The sequence below is a fragment of the Balaenoptera borealis genome (genome assembly GCF_965194805.1).
Source record: "Balaenoptera borealis genome assembly, chromosome: 7".
Classification (NCBI taxonomy): Eukaryota; Metazoa; Chordata; class Mammalia; order Artiodactyla; family Balaenopteridae; genus Balaenoptera; species Balaenoptera borealis.
Window position 1 is genome coordinate 65,532,481 of NC_138864.1, and position 10,576 is coordinate 65,543,056.

The 10,576-nt window shown below is 36.9% G+C and overlaps 1 protein-coding gene across 21 annotated transcripts in view; it reads right to left on the reverse strand.

The window, feature by feature from the left end:
• The window catches only part of PHF14 (PHD finger protein 14), a 201,271-nt gene extending 191,611 nt beyond the window's left edge, over positions 1 to 9,660 (reverse strand). For 4 of the 21 annotated variants that reach the window (XR_014246416.1, XR_014246418.1, XR_014246420.1 and 1 more), the window contains exons 1-3: positions 9,099 to 9,606; positions 8,485 to 8,595; positions 210 to 988 (exon numbers count right to left, since the gene is read on the reverse strand). Coding sequence is in view for 12 of the 21 variants with exons in the window: in XM_082398251.1 (XP_082254377.1) it covers positions 210 to 988; positions 8,485 to 8,595; position 9,099 (891 nt within the window). In the remaining 9 variants the exon portion in view is untranslated. Of the gene's footprint in view, positions 1 to 209; positions 989 to 8,484; positions 8,596 to 9,098 lie in introns of all 21 variants that reach the window. The other 17 variants (XR_014246413.1, XM_082398249.1, XM_082398258.1 and 14 more) reach the window with 12 other exon arrangements.
• Between the last annotated feature and the right edge of the window lie 916 nt (positions 9,661 to 10,576).

Below are 10,576 nucleotides of genomic sequence, written 5' to 3' on the forward strand. Positions count from 1 at the left end.
AGCTCCTTGAGGACGGTGACAAACAGCAGATACTCAATAAAGGCGGGCTGACCAAATGAATAAATGTTACAGTTAGGGTGCTCACTCACTACCACAGCTGTCTATAACAGGATTTCAAGGAAGCCACTTAATATAACGGGTAGAATGGTTCAGAGAAGAATTCCCTTTTCCCCAGACAGACAGATATCATAAAAATTGGGTTGATCTACCTCATTACTCTTGCTTTGAGATAGTGTCAGGCTATCATTGGTCAGTTCCTCATCATCAGCACTGTTTCTGCTAAGAACTTTACTCTTCTTCTTCTTGCAACCCCCTTCACTGGCAGGGCTGCTATGATCTTCATCATTGCCTTCATCATTCTCATCCTCATCACTCCCACTTCCCTCATCTTCATCATCCTCATTGTCTCCATCACTTCCTTCCTTCTGAGATGCAGATCTTCCCTTTCTCTTTACTGCAGTGGGTCGCCAATCATTGTCATCTTCACTATCATAGTCATCCATGTCATTCAGCTCTTCCATGGATACAAAATCCAAAAGTGGTCGGTTGCGACGAAGGTTCCACTTTTTTGGCTCACTGACTTGTTCCTCTGTAGTTGCTGTAGTGGGGACTGAAGGAGATGTGTTAGCAGCAGGAGGACTTGTGGCTGGTGTGGTGGAAGCAGCAGAAGCAGCCACATTATCAGATGTTGTTGCTTTTTCTTTATCCTTCTCTCTCTCCTTCTCTTTATCTTTTTCTTTCTCCTTCTCTTTTTCCTTCTTCTTTCTAGGTCTCTCTCCATTCTCTTCTTCCTCCTTCTTTTCCACTTTAATTAACTGTTTTTCTGATGATAGTATTTCTTCCTCTGCAGAATTTTTAAGTTGTTCTTCTTTTACTTTAATATCTTCATTCAGTTCTTCCTCTAAAACATTTTCTTCAGAATCACTACAGGAACCTTCTCCACTGTCCTTTGAAGGATCTTCACTTCCATTACCACTCCCTTCAGAATCTGTTGAAAATATGAGAAAAAAAAAAACCACACATATGTATATACATACACACACACACACACAACGCTGACACAAATGAAACCACCAAAATTTGTGAATAACTTGCAAAACAATATAAACAAATTTAAGTCAAAGAATGGTAGACGTTCCCAACCTGATTAAATAATAAATCAATGAAGCTGGAATAATGGTTCTAGTTCAATATAGCACTAATGAAGATGAATATATGTAACTCTAAATTAAAATATGCTTTAAAACGAGGACCACTATTTTGTGTCATACATCTCACGCTATACTGCGTACCTTAGAGGCAATTTTTTTTGAAAAGTAAATGTGCTTCTTTTTAAATTGAGCACTTGATTTTAACTTTATGATAATGTAATACATACCAAATTGTTCTTCTCTTACATCTTTCTGTCATAAATTATATGTACTTACATGCATTGAGTCACATTCAGAACAAGAAAAATATGACCCAAAAACTTTGTTTCATTTATCTCACTCTTCACCCAGCAAAAATGAACACAGATATTTATGACAGTCAATTTGTACCACATCCCTAATATACCAATCAATTTTAGGATCACCAAATACACAAGTGAAAAACAGACAATAGCAATGGCACAGAAAATGGAAGTTGCAAGATAAGTTATCAATTTTTCTGATTATTAGGATACTGTTCATATCAATAAAAGAGTTACCTAAACTTCCAAAAATTCTAGGCAGTAACTACTACAGACCCTAGAATGAAAGAGATTAATGCATTTTTTTAAAACCTAATCCATCTCGGAAATGAGCAAGCACAGTAGTCACTAAAAAGATAGGCTGAGGACATTAAAGAGTTCATGCAGGACCATAAGCTTTCTAGCAAGTGCCTTCCATTCCTGTCTAGGGCGGCTCAGGCCCTCTTAGACCAACATTACTCAGTAACATTCTAATCCTCTTTACACATAATCAAATCAATAAAAATCTAAAATATTTGTGGAGAGGGTTATTGGTGGAAGGGGAGCAGGAGGCAGTGGGAAACAAACCAGTCACAGTCAAGTTGTAACCAACATCAATAGTAAAATCTGTAGGGTGATGAATATTTTGCACCTATAACCAAGATAAGGGTAACAATAAAACGGTGAAAAAAATTCATGTTTCCACACCATTCTAATTTCTGTTAACTCAACCAGTGTTAGCCTCTATAATTACCTGGGTGTTTAAAGTAAAAAAAATTGTCTGTAATTAGTATCTGGTTTCTAAAATATCTCAGAAATCCTTTACAAATGGCTGATGAAAAAAATCCTGCAAGTTAAATCACATAAAAAATAAAGACTAACATTTAGTGGATGTTGATTGAACCTATAAAATCACTGTCAATCTCAAGATTATCATACAGGTGCCTACATCTTATTCAGGACTGTTGTGACAAGACACTCTCATCCTGAACAATCTTGTAAAGGACACAAAAGCAACATCATGTAGGCCAACCATCCCTTATCTGAATTTTGGAGCCACACATGTTACAGAATTTAGATTTTTTTTCAGATTTTAGAAAGGTATCATAGTGTATGCACAATATATTACACTAACACCTCCAGTGAGGTCTATGGTACTATACTGTAATCAAATACATCTGCAGTGAAAAGTATGAATATTTACAAGTATGATAAGTAAACGCTGCAAATAAACTCCTATCAGTTCCAGTCAGGTTTTACCATCAAATAAATTCATGCCAAACTTAGGAAACATCTTTGGATTTGTGAGCTTCTTAAATTTCCAAAAGAGCGTGGACCCAATGTCACTTACAAATAGGGGACTTATTTTCAGTCCAACAGCTCTACAAATCATTAAGAAAAGAAGTGATTTTTTTTATACCACTCAAAACAATTAAATCCAACCTACCAAGAAAAAATACCCCGATAAAAAAATAATAGTTCCTAGATATTTTTAGATAAGGATATAATAATAAGCAGAGTTGACCAAACGCTTCTAAGGCAAAGATAGATCCTTGTGCACACTGACTAAAGCAAGCAATGCTATAATTAACAGCCCTGGGAAATGGAGAAAAGGAACTTTTCTTCTGGATTAACCTTGTAGAATTTTTTCTTAAGTAACTAAAAAGTACTCCTAATAATTTTTACCAATAAAAACATAACAGTAGATATAAAAGAACAATCAAGTGGAGCACAAACGTGGGCTCCTGATCAAAATTGAGACCAATCCAACTGTGCTATTACTTGTAAATTTTACAGAATGTCAAGAATTTCTGCAGTTTTGTTTTGGTTGTTGTTGCCAATGCCAACCGATTATTTTTAAAAGTACAGGGAAATTGATAACTCTTTGATTCTGATTTTGTTTTGTTATCACGCCTAAATAGAAGGTAGAATTTTAAAAAGATTTAAATGCTTTATATTTGTTAACATTATTAGAAGAATGTGAGATTTTTCCACGAATTAAATCCTAGTAGCTTACCCAACCCTTCATTCTCCATATATCACATTATCCATACTCCAACTGCTGGGATCAGGAATATATCAAATTTTATCTTTCTCTGATTTCTGAAAAATAACTTCTTCAACTGATTAGTCATAAGTTCTTTTTGGTACATACGCACTTGAGGGATGGAGATAAACAATATTTAGTTATGGCATTACTTAGTAATAATGACAATGAGAAAATCACTGTCCTTGGCTGTCTATAATTCTATTTTTGTAGGCTGTAATGAAAAATTTCCCATTCCTACCAATTCAAACAACGTTTCAAATCCATCACTCTTACAACCTTAAATAAAAGAAAAAAGTAGTAACAAACTAGAGAAATAAACCAGATATTTCAAATACAGCTATCTTAGGTATAAGAACAGAGTTAATTCTAAGTCTACAATAAAAATGTTTACATTAGAAGAAAAATCTTTAACATGGAAATCCCTACCTCCTATTCAGTTAAATAAGAGGTAACCTTTCTCAAACACAATATATCAAAACCTCTCTAAGCAATATAGCTATTTCAGCTAACAGACAGTTAAATGTTTTACAGTTACAGAGATTAGAAACCAACCTTCAAGAATCCCTTCACAATATTCAATGCTTAAGTTTCCCCCATGATAAATATTAAATAATAAAATCAATATGATTTAATTCAGAGTTTTATGTTAACTTTGCAGTATAAAAAATCATCTTTGTTCATCAACCTTAATTATTTAACTATTCTGTTTATTGATCCGGTGCAACAGTAATTAGGAGTATAAATATATATAACAGATAACAGACAGATCAGCAGTCTACTATTCAGTTATCATCTTGGAAACATTTTTAACCCATCTAGTATATCTCTTTCTAAAAAGCCAATCAGTCAACACAACTCATCTTCTACTTCTGACTCCAGTCCCAGCTGTGTCATTCTACATTTTCTTAGTAGATCTAGACCAGTGGTTCTCAAGTGGGTACAATTTTTCCCACAGAAAACATCTGGCAATGTCTAGAGACAGTGGTTGCCACAAAAGGGCAGGGTTAGGGTAGGGGATAGGTACAGTAAATGCTACTGGCATTGAGTAGGTAGAAGACAGGGATGCTGCTAAACATCCTCCAATACAAAAGACAACCCTCCACAACAAAGATTTAACCAACTCAAAATGCCAATATTGCTGAGATTGAGAAACACTGGTCTAGCATGTAAGACCTCAATTTGACCTCATTCTACTTCCCCAGGCTCATCTCTTCTACTACGCTTTTACTCGACACCTGATCTCCATGTATAAACGATATTTTCCATCCTCCACATTTTTAACACCTAACGTTTCCCCTACCTAGGTTGCTTCTCTTTCAGTTCCTAGTTCAAGTCTCATCTCCTCAAAGAATCGTTGTAAATCCAGTGTCAAGTAGTCCCATCTCCTTTGAAAGACTTGAACTACACAAGTGATCGATCATGCCTTATAACATCTATCTGCTATTTTATTTAATTATTCTAACATTATCATTATTTGTGAATTCACCGTAATATCCAGCAAAGTGCTTTTAAACAAAGCTACAGTTGGTCAATGAACATATCTTGATCCACTTAGCCAAAGGCAGTTAAGCACAAAATACTACCAAGGCAAACTCTCAGCCTGACTCTTCCAGTTAAGTTGTTTTCTGGCAATTTGGACCAACTAAACTATGGCTCAAGATCTAAAATTAGCCATCTTACTTTGGCTAGGGGGTTGGGAAGACACAGCACTGCTATTTTGTCTTTTTTAATAAAAGTAATATATGCACTTATTTTCATAATCATTCGTTATGTAGATTACTAAATGTAATCAATCCTATCTTAAATGTCTCCTATCCTATACCCAATCTTAAGTCCAAGTCTCAAATATAACCACTTTAACTAGGCCAAACCATGAAATTGCCAATAATTAACTGTCTTAGACCTATAAAGCTGATAATTTCATATGGTACCAGCTAACTTTTCTACATACAGTTCTTCTGGTGGTTACCACCATAACTCTAATACACTTACACACTGTTTTAGGACTAATTTGAAAATGTATTTATTGACTGTCCTCAATCAAAAATGAGAAATTTAGCCCTACTTTCACATTAAAGATAAAATAAAAGATGATCTATTTTCAGTTCACAATTTTCTAAAGGTAGAACCTGATAATTATTAACTGTTTATAATCACCTGCCAATCTTATTGGCAGGTCATTTTTGAATAATATTTATCTTTCTCTATGTTATCATCTGAGAAGCACAAAAATAAAATTATGTCTATCTGCAAGGGTGATAACTTTTCAGAAATGTCTATATTTATTCTTATTTATTTATTTACTTTTTGATTGCACTCTGCAGCATGTAGGATCTTAGTTCCCCAACCAGGGATGGAACCCACACCCCCTGCACTGGAAGCTCAGAGTCTTAACCACTGGACCACCAGGGAAGTCCCTCTATTTATTCTTAAAGCCAAACAGAAATATGAAGTTTTGTAGTCAGAATTTCAGAATTCAAAATGAAAATCAGAAGAAACTGATGCATAGAATCAGTTAAAAATTGAGGGCCACCAATCTAACCATTTTAACATTAAGTTTGAAGGAAGTCAGTAGTTCATTGAGTTAGTCATGTCTACAGATTGTTTTGAAAGAAGCTATGATCAGAAAGATTATTATTAGCTATCATTAAAGATTATTATTTAGCTATTATTTCTCCACCTCCAGTTTAATCACCTATTACTAAATAGGGTTGGGATTCCACAACTTCAGCATGTTTGGAAAACAGTGATAAGTCTAATGTCTTATTTCCTGTAAGAGTCCAACTGTCTTACGCAGAGACGAGAAAGGATTCAAACAGGAAACACTGGTAATCTAGAGTAAGCCAACATCTCAGCTATTGGAGACAACAATGCACCTTAACCAGGAGTGTAAAATACGACTCAATTTCTACTAATACCTATTTCAAACAAAATCATTTTCTTCTAAACTCTCAGTTATGATAATATATCAAGAACTACACAAATAAATTTGTGACCTTTGGGGCCCAGGAAGTAAATTACAAGTATAGCAGACTAGGTAACAGAAAGTATACATTTTTGAGTGCTTTTAGGAGATTCAAAAAAAAATTATCAACCTAACAAAACTCATTCTACCACTTTCACAAGTAACAGATAATTCCCATCAACCATGATTAAGCTTTAACAAGGTCAGGAGTCTCTAATTTGCTTGATACCAAAAATTATTTTGATTAAGTAATTTGTATCATTAGATTGTTTTAACCCTTGTAAAGGGAAGTGATACATCTCAATAAACAAAAAGAGAAAAATTATATACAAAGTCAGGATTTATTTTCATAAAAATAATTATGGAATACTTAAAGAAATTAAGCTTTGGAGTTTTTCCCTAATGGTATTTAAATTAAGTCATAACTTCTGAGACCTAACTATTTTTGTCAGTTTACAATCTCAACCATGACAAACCAAAGCTACATTCTAGCCAAGAATATTCTTTTCTGCCAAGGTTTTCACCAGGAGCACTAAAATAGGTTTGAATTTTACTTCCTTTACCTTCCCTTTCTTTCCCTTCTTTGGAAGTACCAAACAACAGTAAACGAAATGGGAGATGAAAGAGCTGAGAAGTAAAGGTTTAAAAAAATTGATCAAGATAAACTTAACTTTTAATTGCTGGAAGTAACCTCAATTAGTCACCTTGATACAGTAAGTAAGTAGTTTCAATTTAAGATTACATCTATCTACTTTTAGGATCTAAGCAATAAAAAGATTCTAAATGTTGGGAGTCAAAAGAATTGGATTAGATCCATTTAGGCCTAAGTGGCCTCATGCAAATTCCTTAAACTCAGTGCCCCTGTTATCTGTAAAATAATATCTGCTAAACAGAGTTACTGTAAAAATTAAATGAGATTGTGGAAACAAAAAGTTCTCAGTAAATCACAATGCAAATTCTGCTTGCTGATGCCATTAAAAGTAAAATAGTAACAAAACACAAGCAAATTTCATCCCTTCCTACCATACCGAACAGAAAAAAAAAGAAAGAAAAGAAAAAGAAAAACCAGAGGAAAGGAGAGAGATATGACTAAGCATCAAAAATTCTCTGGAAGAATATTTTAAAACTGTTAAAAAGATAAAACTGAAAGGGCTCCAATTTCTCACTTTATTTAAATTTCTGTCAAAAGGGACAGAATTAAGTAATTTTTATTGTTCATGTATTTGTATTTTTCACATAAAATATTTAAACATAATTTGTATTTCTCAGATTCCTGCAATGAAAACTTTATATGTATATATGTGTGCATGTGTGTGAGTTACAATGAACAGGAGATAAAACGAAAACCACACTTCTCTGTTCTTCAATTTTGTACCATGTGAATATACAACTCTTTAAAGAAGTTTATTGTTCTTAAAACCACAAAATATAACGAGCAAGCAGGCATACTTTGTACCTCATATTTTTAAAAGGCCCAATCCACAAGATCCAGCACCTACCAAAGTACAACTCTTTTCTGGTCAATTCTATTCTGGTAAGGGAGCTAATAGACAAAAAGCAAAACTCCCCTCAGGGGATGCCAAGTGATCTGAAAAGAGAACTCTGTTCCTGGGCTACTCATGGCTCACGTTATTCTCAGGATGGCACTCTACTTCAGGGTATCTCTAGATTTTTTTCCCCTCTGTCCATAAAATAAGCATGAATATATTTTAAAGTAAAGAATAGAGAAAACACTTTTGCATCTTTGTACCTTTCTGTTTGTTTTTTAATAAGGTATAGTTGATTTACAGTATTACTGTATCTTTGGAATAAGGCCTTCTCTGATAATTATCTGAGTAAGTATCAAAAAAACAGAAGCAGTGATAGTATCTAGTGATACGATCTTAGGGAAAGGTGGGAAATAAACAGACAAAATAAAGTTTATGTGCTTTAACTTTATACTGGCATTTTAATTAAACGGGTTCTTTTTAAGAAAAGTCTGAAGATCAGCTCAACTGCAGAAAGCTGGGAAAAGGGAAGCGAGAAGGAAACATTTACCTGAAGCATCTCCAACTTTAAAATCACTGTCATCTGAACTATCATAATCGAGAGCTTCTAGCAGAGAAGCTGCCAAAGGCTTCACCTGCCTCCTCTTGGAGCTGCGATCCACTGTTAAGAGAAAAACATTACACCGTCATTCATAATCACGCCAAGCACAGGGGAGAGCTGTGGTACTGAGGGAAGGTACAGATGACCTCGTGCAGGTGGTACAAATCTCTGTCTTAATTCAGTTCTCAGTAAAAGGTGTGGGGAAGGTTGGGGTGGGAACACTGGCTGGGGAGGGCCGGGCAGATCCACGGGCAGCTCCAGCCCCAAGGTGCAGCAAAGACGAACCCAGGCCGACCAAAATCGAAACTGGCCCTCTTGAACATCTTGTTTCTGAAACTCGCTTGTAATCCCTCACTTAGACATCGTTTAACAGTCAACAGAAAATGCAAAGACCAGGGAATATGAAAAGCTATGTTCATTCCCACGGACCGTGGAGGGGGAGCGTCCACGAAGGGTCCAGCTTCCCGCAGGACACTCCCACCCCCGCCCTGCTCCAGCCGGCCCTGACTTCTAGAAGGGCTGAAATGCACCTGTCGCCCCGCGGACGCCTCCGACACACTTACTAAGGAATCCGAGGTGGTCGTTTGGAGTAGACCTAGGGAGAGGCTGCGAGAGCCCAGGCAGCGCCGAGGTCGAGGACTGAGACCAAGGAAACGAGTCCAAAAGATGCTATTAAAAATAGGCGGCGCCGCGGACCAGACCGGGGCGCCCCAGGTGCAGCCCCGCGGTTCCCCTCCCGCCCCCCGGCCCCTGGTCCTCGCAGAACCGACCCCGGCCGCTAGCGCGCCTTCCTTTGGCGCTTCCCCGGCCAAAGGCGCCCTCCGGCCCAGGCAGCGCGGCAGCCCTGGGGAGTTAATGTCCCCTGTTAAAACTCCTAGAAAAAAAAAATAAACGAAAGAAAAACTTTATTAGCCTGCAACAAAAGACTCAGAATTTACACAATCCGAGGCCGGTTGCCTAAAACAATAGGGAAAGCAACGACCCGGATACAGCTCTGAAGAGAAGGAAGTGAAAACACCAGGCAGAGAGCGGCCCTAAGAGCAGCAGGAGCCGAGGGCGCGTGCGCCGGCCTCGCCTCCGCTCTCCCTCAGGGAGGAGGAGCCGAACGGAGCCGGACGGAACCGAACGGAAGCCGAGAGGGAGCCGAGAGGAGCCGAGCAGTGCGAGGGGGGAGTAGAGAGTTCCAGACCCTTGGCCAATAAGTCCCCGAGGCCCGGCCCTCAGTCCAAATCCGTGGAAGGCCAATTTTTGTGTCTGACAAGACGGAGCAGGATGTGTGTCCCCATGAATGTGGAATAGTGCCTTGCATACATTTAGATCATTTATTTTATAAGGTGAATTTTTAAATCCATAAAAATATGAGGAGAGTATGTACAATCGTACGTCAGTCCTTCAACAGTTTCAAACGCCACGTTTATTCACATACAGGTTAATTATTTTTAAAAACAATGTTAAAATGTTAGAATCTGAGCAGTATTAATACTTTTTAAATGTTTATATATCAGGGATAGAGGAAGATTTGATTTTGAATGAAGCCGATTCCATTGATTCATTTATTCCCCAGATATACATTGAGTGCTAATGTTTGTAACATGGGGAAATACCGTGTTACAAAGGACTGTAAATGAAATATATAGGAATCAAATCATACATTGCAGTAGTGGCGCTTATTCTTTAAAGAAAACGTGTTGAATTCTTTTGTAAACTGGAATTAAATTTTATAACATTAAATTTGAAAAATTGGTAAATACCTATATAGTACAAGTCATGGGATGATTACATACAGGCTGAACCTTCAGCAAGAAAGTTGTTATCTTTTCCCTGCCAGAGCTTAAGGTACAGTTGAGGACACAAAGAAGTCAGTGAGCAATTGCTCTCTATTGTGAAAAGGACTGCCAGAGAAAAAGTACACATAATAAGTCTTCCTGGAGAAAGTTATATTTAGATCCAGACACAGTGTCTGAACTGGCTGGGGAAGGGAGAAAAAGAGACAGAGGTTCCAGACCAAAGAAAGGACATGTGCAAATGACCAGGACGAAGA